This window comes from Nyctibius grandis, chromosome 2 (genome assembly GCF_013368605.1).
Source record: "Nyctibius grandis isolate bNycGra1 chromosome 2, bNycGra1.pri, whole genome shotgun sequence".
Classification (NCBI taxonomy): Eukaryota; Metazoa; Chordata; class Aves; order Nyctibiiformes; family Nyctibiidae; genus Nyctibius; species Nyctibius grandis.
Window position 1 is genome coordinate 51,236,785 of NC_090659.1, and position 19,110 is coordinate 51,255,894.

A 19,110-nucleotide genomic window follows, 5' to 3' on the forward strand; every position below is an offset into this window, starting at 1 on the left:
CGACTGTTGAGCCAAGCAGTGAAAGCAGTCTTATTTCATCACCATTCCAGGATGGAGGCTTGCACCCCTTCGGCCTGACTTGGCGATTGAAATTTGAAAGGTAGAAAGCCCAAAATAGCTGTCTGCAGAGATAATTAGGTAGAAAATATTTTCCCTGCTTTTTCTATTTCTCAGCAAAATTTCCAAGCAAACTCGCAGAACTATCTGATTACACCAGGTCTGAATTTACCTGAATGTACAAAACGTAATTTGTATTAATGTGGCACATTTATTTAGAGAGCATATAAGCTCAGGAACATACAAAGTGTTAAAGCAGCCCAGAGTATTTCCAACTCCTGCTAGTACAATGTACTAAAAATGCAACAATCTTTAGAAAAAACCCACATATTTTACCAAGCACTAGTTAATTGTTGTCTTTGATAAATTTCATGTCAACATTTTTGAAAACTAAATACACTGGTAACACCAGAGTCCTGCAATCAATGTGGTAAGAGTTCTATATATTTAGGTATATTAGCAATGATTCATCTTAACTACTGTGAAACATCAGGAACAGTGATGCTTTGAGAATAAGCACACAGCTTGCTTAAATAAGTGGTACCAGTAAACTTTTGAACTCATGGAAAAAGCTGAACGTTACTGTCAGCAAAACTACTTACATTAAGAAACTGCAGAATCTAACATATTTCTGCAATCTAAATTGTAATAAATAGCTATAGTTTAAATTACTTGCATCATTCATTCACAGGCACAGCTGAGAAGAAAACCTAAACACTTTCTTAGACCATTGCTAGCTCATGTGTGATAAAAAGCCATTACATGGCAATAATTTGATGGCACGGCATTATACATATATCGAACTGGGCTGTGGCAGCACAACAGGCTAGATTCACATGGGATTCTGAGCCTATTCACCCACGTTCCTAAATCTAAAAATAAACTCCATTTACAACACCAATGCTTAGCTTATGCCCGCAGTTTCTATGGGCAAGATGAGCTTTCCAAGGAACATTTTTCTTTACAGCATCTGATGCAATCAGAAAAAAGTACACAAGGCCTGCTCATAGGTTTCTACTTTTCTGCAACTTACACCAGTCAGTCTAAACAGAAGGTCTTACCTCTGTGTACAGATCTTGTCTTCCCTATGTCCTCAGACAACATAGCTAAACCAAAATGACTATGGTCTGTAAAAGTAGTTAAGCTCTCAAACTTGAATATTGCTGAACTGTCAAAGCTACAACACAACTTTCCAACAAGGCAGAAGAAAAGACAGGTTGACTCTATATCCCAGTGGTGATGGCTTTCAGCTTGCAGTGCTGGAGAGTCAGGTTTAGGCTCCTGCTCCTTATAAATATGTCATGAAGATGAGGCCAAATCTATTAGTCGAACATTCACGCTGGAAATACGAATTCAAGATCCCCGCTCTAGATCAGGGACCCTGCAACAGGTTTTGCGCATCTGTGCCCTGACCACAAAGATGTTGGGGATAATGGAGATTTTCTTCCGCAGGGAAAACTGGGCCAGCTTCCAAGATACCTGTTCCAGGAGACTGGTTCACAGCACAGCTGAGAATCCCCAAGCCAGGGTAGATGCTTCCTTCCAGTGTCAATCAGGCACTTCATTCTTATTAGAGAGGGGAATTTCTGCCTGCCTTCTTCTTCCTGACCATTTCTGACTGGGTAACATAATCCTTCCCATGCATGTGTCCTCACACATAAGCACCTAAGCAGAAGGACCCTTAAGAGCAGCGGCAGCATTAGTACTGCAACAATTCCACTCTGGATTTAATCCAAACCACTTTCTGTTCCTGACCAAGTTTCTGCTTCACTTAAGATCACTGCTGTCTCCCTTGAAATGAGAAGACAGGGTACTAACTTCAGGCCCAGTTCAGTTCCTATTAAAAGTCAGTGCGAGTTACTACACTGATCAATAAAGGAGTCAAACTGAAACCTTGTTCTTGAACAATGGAAGAAAAAAAATAAACTGTAACTACTCACTGTAATGTATCTAAAATAAACACTGCAATAACAGAACTTTTTAAAATGAGACCTCTGTAGATCAAATGTATCTAACTACTATTGATTCTTTTGATAAAAGGTAACCTCTGTCACTCCAAAGCAAAGCTGGAGAATGATTTTTTTTTTTTCAGTACAGAAAATGAATTTGTCCAGGCTAGGAAATGTCTACAAAGATTTTTAGAAAGAACTGTTTGGAATCAAATTCTTCTAAAATGCAATGGATTCAGTCTAAAATCACTGCAGATTTTGTACATAATATGAAACAATATTTCAGCATGCTTTTTATGTGGCTACAAACTGTACATAGTAGACTTCCATAGCCCCAAAGAATAATGCTCTTCAGAACTCTGTTAATGCCTCTGAACATCATTCAGATTCTGTGTTCAAAACTACATGATTTAGAAACTTAATCTATTTTTTTAAAACATGGCAGTATATTTGAAATATGGTATTAATTTATGTTTGCATCTCCAAAGAAAAATGTAGAAAGATAACTTAAACTAGAGAATTCATAAAAAAAACCTATATCCATTTAAAATTTTACTGCATAAAAATATGTACTTTTCAAATTATTTTAATAAATTAAATATCCCTAACATTTTTAATATATATCCCTGACAGTCTATAAAAGAGGGTTCTTGTTATAGAAAATAAATGGAACTCCGAAAGCACCCCCTTCATAAAACATATTTAACAATAATTATATTTTTTTTCTTCTTCAAGGAATGTAACAATATGTACAACTTCTCTCTATTACTATACTATGAAAACAGTATAGGTTAAGCGTAGCGGGGTTCTGTAACCATAAGATGGTAGTCACATGAAAGCGGAGGACAACTTAGGCCTCAGACGAACATTATCAGTGTGGAGCATCAGTTTCTGGATGGATCAGATAAGAAGGGGTACATACAATCTTCTCATCTACAGTAGATTTCACAAGAGGTAGAGTTCAAGTGAAAATGAAAGAAATCTGGAGTAAGGTGCATGCTCAGTATTTTTGATTTGTGACTTGCTAAGGATGTCAGATTTCATAGGAATAAGTTTTCAAGGATTCTTTCTTTTTCCTCTAAAGCAGATTTCCATGATCAGTTTGTAATCTTTTTAATGTGAATCTGAAATAGAGAATCAGAAGAAAAGAAGTCATGTTTTAGGGTATTACCTTTCACAGTAATAAGAGGTGACTGTTCTCAGCATTAGCCAAAATTTTGAGCTTCAACACATTGACAGAATGAAGAAATCTCACATTTGCCGGTTTTATTTTTAAAAGGTTACACCACCTCTCACCTCATTCAGAATTGCCCAAACTGCTGAATTTTGTATCACTGAAAGCCGGAATGATGAAATAGGGTTTAGACTGGGGTCAACTGTTCCTTCAGCTACACCGTTTTCAAATTTGCCTGCAAAAGAAGCAAAAGTATATCCTCAATTAACTCCTGTTCAACAAACTAAAGTACAAAATCTGTGTCCAGAAAAATGTATCTGTAGTATCACAATTCACATGTGAAACCTATTGCTGGTGGTTGTAGGGTTGACTGGTAACATTCCTGAAACAAGACAACCAGTGATTTTTGATATCAGATTCAGCTTTGCAGCAGCAACAAGATGGGGCGTATCATCAGAGCACACCAATCTGAACAGGATTACACATAAGAATTAAACTTTGGAACTGTGTATGGGTACGAGCACTTCAAACTCTGGGAAGATTTTGGCACAGATTTTCATTTAGTATCATGGAACTAAACATGAAGTCCCTGGCTTATGTGTTTTCAAGGAGGATTAAGGACAAGGGATATCGTTCATGCTTAACGTATTCCTATTTAAAGAATCTTCAATTACATTAGGATGACTAAGAATCCAATTTAAAAGCCCAGTTAGACTTTACACTTAAAACGTATACCCAGCAACTGCAATTCACTAAGACAAAAAAAACCTTGCTTTCATTGTAACAGGGATGCCCAACCTGTGTCCAGCAAGCTAAACACAATCCACGAGTAAAATTTCTCTTCCTTGACAGCAGGTATCCTGGCACGTTCCCCAACAGCTGCTTGGCTATGGAAATGCCAATCTCATCCCACAATGATGCAGCTGATTGTCTGTAGGGTGGGTTCAAATCCAGGACAAGCACAACAGCTCACTCAAAGGCACTTGTGCAGTCACAGGACAGAAGAGGTGACCTTACACAACCTCAAAATGCCTCTACAATGCCTCTACTTCTGGCAAAGAAGTTGTATGTAGCTGCACTAAAACTAAGAGTCACACTAGATCTTTGTTTGGTACATCAGTCTCATAAAAGAAATATTGGAAACTATATTAAGTAAAGCCTACAAGCACATACCCCAAAATGAATGATCAAAACTCAGTTTTAGGTTTGTTTTGGTTTTATTGAAAATGTCTTAACTGTTGCGATAGTAACGATACACATTTCTTTCCTCTGTGACGTACCTATCCTGAAGTAACCATCCTCTAAGCGTTTGTCTTTGGTTTCTCTGCTTAATACCAGTTCTTCATTCTAGAACAACAAAGCATAAATGAGATAATTTATTTTGACATATGACTTTGACAAGAAAAGACAAATGTGCGTGCACTCTTGTTATATATTCAGCATCCATCTTTTCTAAATAATTATGAACCAGCCTAGAATAGTTATTTATAGCCTTAGACAAGCCGACACAAAAAAAAAAAAAAAACAACAACACAGAAAAAGCAGTAGTGTTCCAGAACTGAACAGTATTTGGCTTCAAAGTAGAAAAAATAAGTACTTTAAGTGCCCCACGTAACTCGCTTGGTAACTGCCATGTGAACAGAATACATAGCAGATATTGGCACACAAAGTAGAAGAAAAGCAAAGGCAGGATCTTGCCTTTTCCTATGGTTGAACCAGAGATTTCTCTCAGGACAAATGAAACTTACACCTTACTTTCTGATGTAAGAATTTGGGCGAAATGAAAAGCTATCAGATCAGCGAGGGAAGCATTGCAATTGTCACTGCCTCACTAAAAAGGGATGGGTATCAATAAGCCTCTTCTATAAGCACAGAACAATTAAATTGTAGACCAGAGCTACAAAAACAGATGGAAAATTACAACCACAATCACACGATCCAATACTAAAAGACCCACTGTAAGAATTTCCTAGGAATCGATTAAAAATGCTTGACATAACAGGAAATTAAATCCATCAGCTTTTTTTTTAAAAAAAAAAATCCCACTTTTAAGGGAGGTCAAAATACCTGAATGGGCTTCCACCTCTACTGAAGTCCATGGTGGAGAAATAATTCCCTCAGGAGAGTACCTATCATTCTGCAGCTGCTGTCCTCATACTGGTGACATTTTCTGCTGACACCAATGGCTTACGAACGGGCCAGATGCAGAATTTCCTGTTCACCTTTCCACAAATGGTGTCAACAGCAATAGCAGCTCAGTAGCATTACTTCCTTAAGGGATGCTCCAGTTTGAGGAACATTTCACAGCCGAGCATAGCCAAAAAAAGAGATGCTTGATGCACATTTTTTCTCATTATCTTGTGCATGCTTGTGGTATCTTGAGCCCAGATGAAGTGAGAGATGCTGCTGGTTTTGTGGCTGAATATCTTTCCAAAGGTCTTGAGAAACAAAACCCATAAATCTTGTAATATGATATAATATCCCACATATTTTGTTATATAATTAGAATCAAACTGACAAACTTCTTTTTAGGGGTGGGGGATGGTCAGAATTTCCTATTTTTGCTCACTCCTAGAAAGGCAGACTGCAAGAATGAAGTGAACCCCTCCATGATAATTTACTTTTTTTTTTTAATAAAAAAAAAAAAGGAGGAAAAAAAAGAGATTCAGCATATGGTAATTTAGGCACAGATCTCAAGATACCTATACCAGGTGTATGGGAGAAGATAGAAATACTTTGCTATTTTAATACTAAATAAAATAGACTTGTGTGAAATAGTACCTTAATCCTCTCTCTGAGATTTGTGATATAAATGGTTAGCTATAACAGCTAGTTGAACAAAAAAGAACCCATACCATCTGGCTTCAAGCAAGAATATACTTTGGATAGTGCAGTGCTCTCCTGAGATAAAACTGATTTATGGAAAGAAAAAAATCTGTAATTAGGAGAAAGGAACTCGGTTTAAGAGTCCAGATTTCACTATATAGTAAGATTTGCATGTATGTCAATTCCTGAACCAAGACTTTTTTACTAAGTCAAAAAGCAGATTGACTTAGCTTTCCCATTTTCCAAAATACACAGGAGAGGGAAGATTGTTTATTTTTTTGGTTTAAATAGTAGCAGTGAATTGGAAGAAAATCAGTTTGTTCACCTTCAAATTACCAACAACAGCAGTTGTAGCAGACTGCACTCTGAATGAACATCTGAATAGTTACAATAGTTTTCTGTTAATAGATCCAATTAAAAAAAGTGTGAGAGCATCAGAGCATCAAGATCCTACAAGTTAAAAAAAAAAAGTATTCATGTCTTGCTCACCCTGTTAAAAAAGTCAACAAAATTAGGAGGTTTTGCTTTTATCCTGTAATGGAGAAGACACACATCAATAAATTCATACCTGAAAAGGCAAAACTTCCACAGTTGTGTTTAGAAGTATGTCTCCTGGATGCTCTGGATTGCCACTGTGAAACAAGTACCTATAAATGAAAAGGGAAAAATAAAACACTCTACATACATCAGTCAGAATTAGCTAAGTTACTAACTTGCATGTTAACAGTCACATTACAGATGTTACAATGAGAAACGTAACTTTTATACTGGACCTACATCAGCTGGCAATAAGAAATGAAAGATGGTTTCACATACTACCGTAATTGAAAGGGCTAAAGTTTTGTATTTGTTAAAGAGTAGCTGGGCAATAACTTACTTAGACAGGTAGTTTCCACAATCTGATCGTGACAGATTGCATTATACAAAGTGACCAACACTGTAGTCATCACTGCCTAGCATGCACTGGTATCACCTCCAGCAGCAGGAGCCCTGCCTTCCTTCAGCCTCTCCCCATCGCTCCCCACCACGCATTACTCCCTCCTTGTGCCCACAGGATGAACTCTGCAGATCCTTTCTGAACCAGTTCCAGGAACCTGTCCAAATCAACACTTTGTCAGGCCAGTTTTCCCCAAGACAGCTCTCCGCTCTGGTTCATTGCAAAGTCTCATTAATGACTGTGCCGGGAATTCCCAGCCCATATCCACACCCTTAATGTTACCTGAATTCAAACTTCTATTCCAAAGAGGGATTTTTTTTTTTTTAAAACAAAAGCATATGTTTTTGATGTGTATACACACACAGAAAAGGACCTTTTTTTAAATACCTGTACAAAGCCCCCGTTACCCTCATTCAGTTGTGCATTTAATGAAATTTCTCTTTTTTTTTTTTTAAATGGGACAGAGTGAATATGTATAAAATGGCATTAAAACCATCTCTATACGTATCAAGCAGTGAAATGCAAGTGTTCGAATTCTAGCTGCCCACTCTCAAACAGCTTTTGCAGTACTATGCATGTGTAGATAACGTTACAAAAGACAGTTTAATTCCCCTTTCTTTATATATAGCACAAACTTCATATTCTTTTGAATACATATTATGTAAACAAGTAACAATATTTTTTACCACTAGGTGGTATCAACGCTTGAGAAGTTGTTCATTCCTTACCATTTTTTCTAGTAGACCACAGAGTTTATTCAGATTACTGTCAAAAACTATCTAGATATTACACCTACTCAGATGCCATTTTTAACAAGCCTGTTTTACTTTTAATATTTTTAAATGAATACGTAAAAAAATCTATCAACACATTTCAAACCTTTCTTCAATTGGAACAGAGAAATTAACAGTAAGCACCATCTTTGACATTAAATACATTACCAGCCAGGGACAAAATTAGTTCAGAAATTATCACTTGATTAAAATTACAAACGTTAGCTCGGTTTGCAATTTATTAAGACATAATTGGAGATGTAAATTCCAGTTTGTCTTTATCCAATGTGTCTGAAGCCAAGTAAGTACTTGCTATTAATCCATACTCCATAGCTACAAGACAAGTAGAAGAAAACAGAGCTCTCTGACCCTGACTTAGAAATGTCTGTGATCCCAAAATGGTAGAAGTAATTTAAAAAAAAAAAACCACACGTATGTATAACATTTCTTTTAGCAAGGCTCAGAAAAGGAGTAAAAGCACACACTGTGATATAAGAAAGCTACATTGATTTCTATTGCACTGGTTTCAGCAGAAGTGAACTGCAAAACAAAACTGGATTCCATAAGCTTCAGCATTGTATGTGCTTCAAGAAAAATAATTTCCCCACTGTAATTTCACGTAAAGGTTAGTTCTAAAGTACGCAAGCTACCTAAAACATCCACAGTTCTTCCAAGAAAAACCTTGTGACTTTTTCTAAACATCAGTGACATCCAAAAAACCCTAAAGACTTAATTATCCTTTCTAGGAAGATGCCTTTATTGTACGTTTCAGTAATAAGCAAAACAAAACTCTTGGCAAAGCTGACCAGAAGACTAAAAGTATATTCTGCTGCCTTCTGACCTAGCAGATCTAACTTGCCATCCCTTAGTCTGTCAGATACTCTAATCGTTACTGGGGATTTTTCTCTTGAAAACACTGAAAATTCTAAGGAGACATTTTAAAATGCGAGTGATCACACACTCACATCTAAGGTGCTGCCATCAAACGCTCCAACCCAACCACAGCCACGCTGCTTTTCCTTAGTTCTAGTTCACAAATCTTGTTTCTGAGAAGACACACCTAAAAAGCCACGAAGAAACTCCTCGTGATCTGTGATCACTGTGCTCTCAGTGAATGACAGTGGGTTTGGGGCATTTGGGTGGGGGTTTCTGGGGAAGGCAGGCGGGGGGGAAGTAATGGTGGTGCATTTTTTTTGTTTGTTTGTTTGTGGGTTTGGGGGGGGGGGGGGGAGGGTAGTTATTTATTTGGGGTTTGTTTGCTTGTTTTTAAAAGCAACCCTGTGACCATACGTCCATAGCCAACCATTTCTCTTACTGTGCTCTCAACTTTTGAAACTGAAGTGCGGTTTCCTCCCCGCAGCAGTTACTGCTCCATCAGGGCCCTGCGCTCAAATGCTGGCACAATGCCAAAGCCATTTACGGAAGTAATTAATAAAATCTGATTTCCATGTAATCAAACTCGCTTTTTTAGTATGTTTTCTATAACTATCTGTCTACCCATATGCGCACACATATATAACACATGCGTATGTCACATCTTATTTAAAATTATGTTTAGAAAGGAAGGGATATTTTTATATCTGAGCCTTGCTTGAACACTTGACAGATAACACCTACTTAGACATAAAAAGTTACACAGATTAAAAACAGAAGTATGAATACATACACAATTAATTCACATCTATGATGAATCTTTTGCTTAAAAGTGCAACTTACAAATTAGAAAATTTAATTTGAAATAAAATCTAATTTACAAACAGATATTCTACAGCTCCTAAAATAAGTGTCATCAGCTATTCTTTTGTAAAACTTGTCTTCCTGACATACTGATAAATCACAAGCTTTCAAGTTTTTCAGACTGTGACAGGTATTTCTCAATGCAGACACTGAAAGACTCGGAAGAAGCTGTGCTTTCATCTGCTAAGTTATTCTGACATCTGTCCTGGGATTTACACATGAGAGTCCATGTAAACAGTAAAAACATACTTTTTTCTTCCTAGTTAATTGACATTTTTCTTAGGATGGAATCACTAAGATATTCTTGTCTACCTGCTGCTTAAACCTAACACCTACTGAACCATTCTTTCAAATTAAAATTCTGAAAGCCATAGACCTCTAAATACAGTAATCCCAAACAACCACAAATTCAACTAAAGTTAAAACAAATACTACTATTACCTTATGGAGTATTACTTCACAACTTTTTTTTATTACAAAATACAAACATGGACACATTTGGACATTCCTGATGGAAGTCATCAGAGAAAGGTAACTCTAACTTATGACTGGTAAATGAAATACTAATGTACCTGAATCTTAGAGCACCTTTTCCTCTGGCAGTGTCTTTTTAAAGAGTCACAGGTCAAAGATAATAACTAGCTACTGTAGATATTCAAGAACAGAGACAACCTCTTCTCTGCCAGAGGTTACTAAATGAATGAACTAACTTATATACATTCTGCTCATGACTTCAATGTAGTATGAGAGTGACAGGGGATGCTAAACATTAACACCTCATGTGGCATAAAAATTTACACAAAATTTCAAGAGCACTGAAGGTTTTTTTAAAAAAAACAAACAAACAAACAACACACCAAACAAAATAGAGCAAAGTCAAAGCTGCAAATAAAGCTTCAGTTTTCATATTCAGTGACTTGAGTATTTACCCACATTGAGCGTTTGACTTCTTGCCATGGCACTGGATACACCTATAAAATCAAGCCAATTAGAGCGAGCGGGAACCAATAAGCTGAAACAAATATTCATACACATCCTAACACACAAAGGAAGGCAAGGGCAGAAGCATGATTATCATTAATACACTGATGAAAGATACCATTAGCTTGCCATTGCAGTTAACTGTTAGGGTACTTTAAAAGCCCACACTCGGATTTAGAATTCCCCCAGTAGTGAGCGCCTCATCTGTTGTAACAGCCCCTGAAAGATGTGTATAAATTAATATAAATATTACTAATCTGCACTGTTAGCTTTAATGTTCTTCTTTGAATAGCCAAACTTTTCCATCACCTGTACTTTCAAAAAAAGAAAAAAAAAAATCCCAACTACACACACCTCTTTACCCTCCTCCTATTTTGCTTATGAAGGGAATGTTTCTCTCTCCTTTGCCTCGCATCAAAGCATATTTAGGCCCAGAAAACTGTTATTCTCTCTATTACCTAATTTGTTTTCTTTTAGGCATTAAAAAAAAAAAATCTGTCTTACTTTTATATTTTATTTAAATAAATAAAGGTGCCAATGTTGTTTTTATATGAAGTGTGACTCTGTGCATTTTCTATTTTGTTGAGCAATTAAAAATTAGAACAGAACACACAATAACTACGTAAATTATGGCAGCTTTATAAAAGGAAATAATACACAAAAATTCTTTAAAAAGCACAGTTCACATCTACTGTCAATATATTTGGGGATTGTTTTGAAGGAAGCAAAAGCCTTATCTCACTTTATGCTAAACACAAATATTCTAAGAATCTATTTATGAACACAGGCCTTCATGCTCTGTAAACATCAGGAACCAAGTCCTTTTCTCTACATATCCTCCTTATGTCTCTTTTTAGCAATCTGATATATTTTAGTATATCCCATTTTCAGAAAAGGAAAAGAGGTAGGAAGGCAGAGAGGAAATGTCTCCTTCCATGTTTGAGCAAATTATCCATAGCAACATGCAGCGTAACAGTTTTTCATTCTGCACGACACAAAAATTTATATAAAAGCAACATTCAGTCAGCAAATTTTTAGCTCTCTACAGATGCTGTCATCCACCGCAAGAGTCATTATTCACCAATTCTATCCAGTATTTTTGATCACGGGATGCAAATGTGGTAAAACAAATCTAATCTACCTCCTCTCTGTCGTTTTCCCAGAATCCTCATTAGGAAATGTTATTTTACAGTCACTGGAAACTGGTATTAACTATGCATTGTTTCCTTGTGTAAAATATAAACGGAGGATGAATAATTTCTTTTCCCTCTCTCAAGCTCCATTTCTTCTCCTATCCTTTATGCGTCTTACTCACTCTTTCGCAAAAAATTGCTTATACTTAAAAAAAAAAAAAAAGCTTAATTCTTCAAGTCTATATATACACCCACCACGTACTCACAATAGGTAAGCAATCTCATGGGAGCTTTTCCATCTTGTTCTAGTCCTTGATTTGGAAAAACAAACCAAAAAAACGCCAAACCACCAGACCCACCCCATTAACTTCTATGCAAAACATCTGGTAAGACTTCGTTTCCTCTACCAAAACCAGGCAGTCTAACTGTCCATATATCAACTGGGCTGCATGTTTGAGAGCTGCAAGGGATGAGTTCCCCATTTTTACAGAAGTGCTGAACCAGCACACCAAAAAGGGACAACTTTCTCACGTTTGTCAAAGGAGCACAAAGTAGCCCAATTGAAGAGGTGATGGGGGGATTTTGGGGAGTGGTCTGAGTCTTTTTTTATCCAACACACACCTAAGAAATTAATTTTCTCACACCACTTTAAAAGTCAATCTAAATCTTTTGATAAGGTTACCCATACTATTTCTTAACTTCCTTCAACCGAGCAATACACATAGAAGGCATTTAGCTGGGTAAGAAAATCTCATTTCTAGGTCTGCTCTTGCCTTCCGTTTCCCAGTGAGGACTATGAGATCAGCTTTCGAAACCTGCAGTGTGCTCTCTGGAGTATACACACATCAACTGTAGTAGAAAAAGGTTTGGCATTAAATTCATTTTAACTATTTTTAATTTTTAGCTTTGGAGGTGGTTTGGTTTTTTTTGCTGTTTTGTAGTTGGGGTTTTTGTTTGTCTGTTTGGTTTTTTTTTTTTGTTATTTGTTATTTAAGGAAGGGGCTGTTCTCTGTCCTTGAAATCTCTGCTCTTCTCTTTAGGTAATTTACTTATTTTTCTACCACATCAATATTAGTTACAAGGCCCTTATGTTCTTTTGCAAGGTTACTTCTGCTGCATTTTTAATCCTGTGAAATGTAGAAAGGCTTTTGGGTTTTTTTTGTGTATGGGTTTTTGTTTGTTTGTTTGTTTGTTTTTAAAATGTGTGTGTGCACATAAACTTTTCCTGCCCTGCCCCCCACCTAATTCTCCAGAAGCACAGATAACAACAACTCCATTCAGTTTTCTTGACATAGGCATTTGCCACCATTTGAGATGCCCTTGGGTTTGAGACAATCTTGCTGGCAAGATGCAATTATGACATCGCAGAGACTCAAGCCCTTCTGGAAACTGGATAAAGTATTTTAGGGTATCTCAAGTGGCATTTGACATCGAACATTTAGGCAATAGCATTAAAGCCTTTAAGATTTCTGACTAAAAACTGTAAACCCAGGAACTGCCAAATACACAAATCTTGAATATTAGTGCCATTAAGGAGGAAGCAGCATGTCCTTGGCTCAGGCACCTCTTTTCTTCTGTCTCTGATCCATACTTGGGTTTTTATTTCCCTTTTTCATATGAAGTTCTTGCCTCATTGTTATGGGCAGAGTTCCATGCCCGGAGCAAACAGCATCAGAGGCTGAGCCTGCCTGCCAACTCCCCGCTGTCAGTGCATCCATTTGAGGATGTTCTACTCATTGGTACAGAAGCTTATGTAAACACAGAAATCAAAGTCCTCAAATTCTCTTTTTTATACACACTAAAAATATTATCCCACCTGAAATATACTGACAAACACCAAAATATTTAAAATAATAGAGACTTTCAAATATTTCCTATCAACTGATACCACCATTAAAGCTTAAAAAAAATAAAATTATGTTAAACTTTAATAACCTATATTATACCTATCGAATCAGAAAAAAGATTATTTCTGAATCATACACTGTGTGTGCACGCATGTGTTACTTCAGCTAAAACTGCCCAAGAAAGATTGAATGTATTGCATTGTGCTGGAGGAGAGTTTGTACACTGAACAGTGATTGTGAACAAAGAACAGCTTATACATCAGTCAAGTTACAGCTGTATTAATCTAAAACCCAATCAATTTTGCAGCTGCCTCGGTTTTAAGTGGTTGTTACTGCAAAAGCAAATGATGAGAAAGTTCCACTTCACTGTCAGTTTTGGAAAGCTGTTAGAAAGTCTTTTTTTTTCTTTTGTAATGCATTTGATCTTGTATATCTTTACCCACAGGAGGGCTTGCATCCTGTAGGATGGATAATTAACTACATTTTAGATACATAAATGACCAACTGCTATGATACTTTTTTTTTGGTAACTTTGTTCCACTTAAAAAAAAAATAAATTCCATTTAAATTTTCACTGCTAGGGAACCTGTTTTAAAAGCTGTGTTTATTTTCCTTTACAATGAAGTGGCACTAAAAATAGGCAAGCAACTGTCACTTTTTATGCAGGTGTTTTTCAGCACTGTCACAACAATTTCAACACAGACAAATTAATGTATATGTTTAGTTACTAGAAGCCCGTCAAGATGCTCTTCATACTCAATACATTGATTTTCTAGCTCAAATAGTCGAATATCTATTTCTTGCATGAGGGGGAATTCTATGTTGTGAGATGATGCCATAGGAAATATATGTGAGGTTAACATCACATATTCCCTGGGATTCCAGGGTCAACAACATGGAAAATTAGATGATTAGTTGCAAATACAGCACATCCATTAGCTATGCCAATATCAGAACACAAAGAAGTAAATGTAATCTACAGGCTGGTTTGTCAAAGTAGTAGATTTCAGTTTAAAGCTGAAATTCCAGACAGCAAGTTCTACCTCATAAAATCCCGTTATTAATAATCAATGTCACATTAGGATGACTACCCAGTAACTTTCTAAAAGAACAACTATGGGACAACTACAGAGTTAAAAGCAGTGCTGGGGTGGGGGTGGGAGGGCAAAAGAAAAACCAAACCCAAAAAAGCCCCACCACCCCCCAAAACAAACTCTGCTAATCATTTTGAAAATATTCAAAGTAACCCCACCAAACAGCTACATACAAGAAAGGATGAGCCTCATACTCTAAACATATAAAGCAAATTTAGATATATATATACTAGTGAGGTTGGGGTGGGGTTTGGTTTTGGGTGGGGTTTTTTTCCTTTCTACAGTATAAAATAGATCCTTGTCTTTTCCTGCAGCTTTTTTTTTTAATAAAGATCAGGATTTGAAAGCAATTTATGATGAAACAAACCTGAAGCCCTTTATTTTTATAACTATCCATTCTAATTTCCTATTGCAGAAAAGCTGACAAGTGTAAACATAATCTAATCAAAACAGTGATAGGTTATGCGCTTCCAAGGGCTTCCTCAATGTAATTAGCGCACACCTTCTTTGAAAACAATATCTGATTTGTGTCAATCATATCTATAGGGAGGACTCTGAAACTCAGGCAGTCAAAAAAGAAATGGTTGTGAAGATGATGGACATCAGCATCACTTAAGTGTGGCAAAGGAACATCTTCCTAGGATGTTTTGGGGTTTTTTTTTAAACCAGGATCACATTCAAAATTTATTACCTTTGTTCAAGATTCACTACTCATCCATCAGTATTTCAGAGCTTCCTACATACAAAAAAACCCTCAAAGCAATGTCTAAAGTCAAAAGCTCTCCACAATGAGCTGCTTGGGTACAACATTCCTCACTGACATCTCTGAAAAAGAGAGTAACTAGTAAAGAAAATAAGTATCTGGAATCTGTTATTTATAGTGAGGAAAATGAATTTAACATTCAGTACTAGCATTAAAGTAATAATAATGTATGCTTCTTAAAGAAACTCAAATATAACTATCAGTTTTAATAATTAAATGTGTGCTTGGAACAACAGTGTATATACCAAAATAGCAAAGTGGATTTCCATAATTATGTAACAACCTAAGGGAACAGAAATTCAGTATTTCTTATCTTTACAATGTAGGCTGTTTTCAGTATTTAGAAAACAGTCCATCCATTTATTTTTAAAAAAAAAAAAAAAAAAACCACAACAAACCAAAACCAAACCACACCTTCAACACTGCTGTGCAATTTGTTTTTAAAATGAAAGTCAGTGGATCTACTTTCATTCTCAAGGATATGCTACTGAAAGAACGCTATGTATCTTCTTACTGCAAAAATAAGAATGAGATCCTAGCTTACTATTAAGGGACATCAGTGTTGCAGCTGGAGATCTTTTACTTGGAAAAAAACTAAAAAGATTCAGTACAACAGCTGTTACTAAAATGAGCATTAGACAATTTCAATGTACACATCCCTGTTTTCCAGGTGTGATTTAGAACAAACACCATTTATTTGACTGTTCAATATTCAGCAGGGATCTGCCAAGCAGGTCTTGCACAAAATAGCCACAGATGTTACCTTCTGCTCAGCAAAGTAAGCTCAGTTCTCACTTTAAACTATTAAGAGATCCTTGCCAGTGTTATCCCTGGCAATATTCTCAGATCTCAAAAATGAAATATTTGAAGACTTAATGAAAGCTAATTACTGAACTGCTATACTCAACAGAAAATTTAAATTCAGTTCAGCAAAAATGTTTGGGATGGAAAAATAAGCTATAGGAACAAGTTAGTTCTCTGTCACAGTGTTACAGACCTGCCATTTGTTCAGAGTTGTGGTCAATATTTCCATTAAAAAGCTTGTTTATCAAGAATTTATTATGGGAGTTATCAAGAGCTACTCAAACTGACTTGGCAGACAAAACTTCCTGTAAATTCAAAGAGCTTTTCTATTACTTAAAGAAAAAAAAAAAAAAAGAAAAAAGGAAAAAGCTGTTGCATCCCTTCACAAATGCAAGATGGCTTTCAAAAGTGTATTTTCTGCTCTTAATTCCCACAATCAGATATATCTCTCCACCAGATAAGTTTTCCTAATGCTTTGTCCATTTTCCCTTTTCTGTGTTTCAACCCACAAGGCACAGTAATTTTTTACTGCCTCAGCAAGCACCCTTGAAATATCAGGAAATATCATTTTTCCACTTGACCTTCATCAACCAAAATCTGCTGCTGCTGAAGTTAAGTTGACAAACAAAAACAAGTCCCCAACAATGTGAAATTACAACATCTGTAGCCCTAATCAGCCACTGACTTCAGAAAGGCAAAACACTACATTTTTGAGGACCCTGTGGCAATAGAAGCTAAAATCGTAATAAACTTCAAAATGGCTTACAATGATGGCTCAAACAATGTTAAACTTAAGTCTGAACAGGTAGCATCATTCTGATTAGTGGACTTCCTTTGAGGAAGCAACAGAATACGAGATGTTTCCTTTCTTCTAAAACTAAAATGCATTTCTTCAATAAATAGAAACAACAACCAAAAAAAAATCATATCGTCCTCTACTGCTGGGACTGTTCTTAACACAGCAGGTAGACGTAACTACCTTAGGCCTAGCTACAGTTTTCCAGGGCACAATAATGAACACTATCTTCCTACCTTTCGCACAGGTAATTAGTACTTACTCATTCCTCCAATTCCCTCACCATTAAGGTAATACATATCAAAAAATATTTTCTTCAGACTTATGCAAGCCATTTTTTAAATAACAGTGCTGACCTGTGACACTTGCTAGCAATGCTTTCCAAAATTGCCACTGTGCATTTGACTCGTCCTAATCCACCCAAGATCAACATTTGGCGCTTACAGTTGCCCTATTCATAATGTAGACGCATGTAATTCTTTTTAAAAACCCCAAAACCAAACACACAAATTGGACAATGTTTACTTCATAACTTTAAAAAGGAAAATTTGATCAAAAAGAAATCTATGAATTCATACATCTGAGTTGAAAAATATGTATTTTTTAAACTACTGGCACAGGATAAAAAAAGATTCTGTCTTTAATCCAAGGAGGTATGGCAGTCATATTCCTCAAAACATGCATCTTGGAAAGTGAACCAGGAAAGTCTCTTAAAGCATAGCAGTCAACCGAGAGAGTTATTTGGTATCTCAAACAACAAACTTTAGTTTCATAGGTCATACTAGTTTGAAAGAACATAGTAACAAGGAAACCACTGATCCTCACTGTCGCGCTAAGCCAAGGTGAAGGCTTAGCCTTTGATTATATACCAAGGCACAGAAGCTGACTAATCGGATTCAGCTCAGGACTGCAAAAAGGGCTGCTTCACAAGAAAAGCATCCAGTCAAATTGATCCAAAGAAACTTACGTCCACCAGGCTACAGGTACAGGCCTCAAAAGAACACACAATGTATGTGAATAAAGGAGAAAAGGAATCCACTAACATAGCGACACTTAAACAGACACTAAATAAACAATTTATTTCGTAAGTCTTGGACTACTATGTCGGCAAGACAGTAAAAAGCAAAGCAGCAAATGAGTTTCAATAAAACTAAAGGATGACTACACTCTAAAGCGCAAACTCTATTATCCTTATTTTATCTGACTAGTAGTTAAAAAGAAGTCACCTTCAGTCCTCTAATAAATCACGGATATTTGTATTTCAAGGGCATCCCCCCCTTTTGTTTTTTTGTTAAATCTTAATTTTTTTAAATAGGTCAACTTGGAGTCTTAGCATGGTGACTTTTTTCAGGCCGTAAAGCTACATGTAAAAAAAAAAAAATTACCCTTCAGAGTTCCCAGCTTTCAAGTCTGGGGACATCATGATATGCTCCAGCAAGATTTCTGATCTGGACAATCAAGGGACCGAGGCTGCAGGGCACAACATACTGTACCACACATCATGCTGTACAATTGCTCTGTAATTAGAAGCAGACCAACCAAATACAAATAGAATCAAATTAGCTTCTTCTAAATTCTCTTATGAACTGCCAGAGAAGCACTGGTTTTGAATTGCATTTATCAAAAAGGCTCTGAATTAAATTTAAAAAAAAAAAAAAAGCAAGACAAAATTTACTGTAGTAGAAGAATTAGAGGGAAGACACTAATGATCATAGTTTCAGCTGAACTCCAAAGACCCTACGTCATTTCACTTTAGTTTATAATGACAGCCCCAAATTCTATCTTCAAGCATTCCTGGCGAACAAGCAGCTTTAGATACAAGACCAAAGGCAAACAATTACTAACCTTTCTACATTGACTGGCTTGTCAAATTTAAACAGAATATAATCCCCAGCAACTGGTGTGACAGCCCAGAAAAAATCTTCCCCTACGTAGGTTTTTTCTAGCGTATGCCCTTGGTAGACTTTTAAAGATGTCGAAACCTCTGCAGGTGGATTCACGTGGATTTTATGCAGTAATGGTTTCAGGAAGTCTTTATCCTAATTGAAAGAAAGACAAACATCATGCTGGTCAGATAACCTGTTTTATTATGTTCTTCTCAAGTGGTTACACTTAAAACAAGTACTTGCATCAGATGGAAAATGAATGCATTGCTCATTTTGGGGTGTATCAGCTCTCGTACTGGTTAATAAGATGAACATGCCATTAAAGTAAAAAAAAAATAGAAAAAGTATCTCCT

The 19,110-nt window shown here is 36.3% G+C and overlaps 1 protein-coding gene across 1 annotated transcript in view; it reads right to left on the reverse strand.

The window, feature by feature from the left end:
- Positions 1 to 2,544: 2,544 nt before the first annotated feature.
- The window catches only part of MGAT4A (alpha-1,3-mannosyl-glycoprotein 4-beta-N-acetylglucosaminyltransferase A), an 85,183-nt gene continuing 68,617 nt past the window's right edge, over positions 2,545 to 19,110 (reverse strand). Inside the window, exons 12-16 of the mRNA XM_068425043.1 lie at positions 18,717 to 18,910; positions 6,575 to 6,653; positions 4,461 to 4,527; positions 3,303 to 3,415; positions 2,545 to 3,130 (exon numbers count right to left, since the gene is read on the reverse strand). Of these exons, the coding sequence (XP_068281144.1) occupies positions 3,104 to 3,130; positions 3,303 to 3,415; positions 4,461 to 4,527; positions 6,575 to 6,653; positions 18,717 to 18,910 (480 nt within the window). The 3' untranslated portion in view covers positions 2,545 to 3,103. The remainder of the gene's footprint in view (positions 3,131 to 3,302; positions 3,416 to 4,460; positions 4,528 to 6,574; positions 6,654 to 18,716; positions 18,911 to 19,110) is intronic.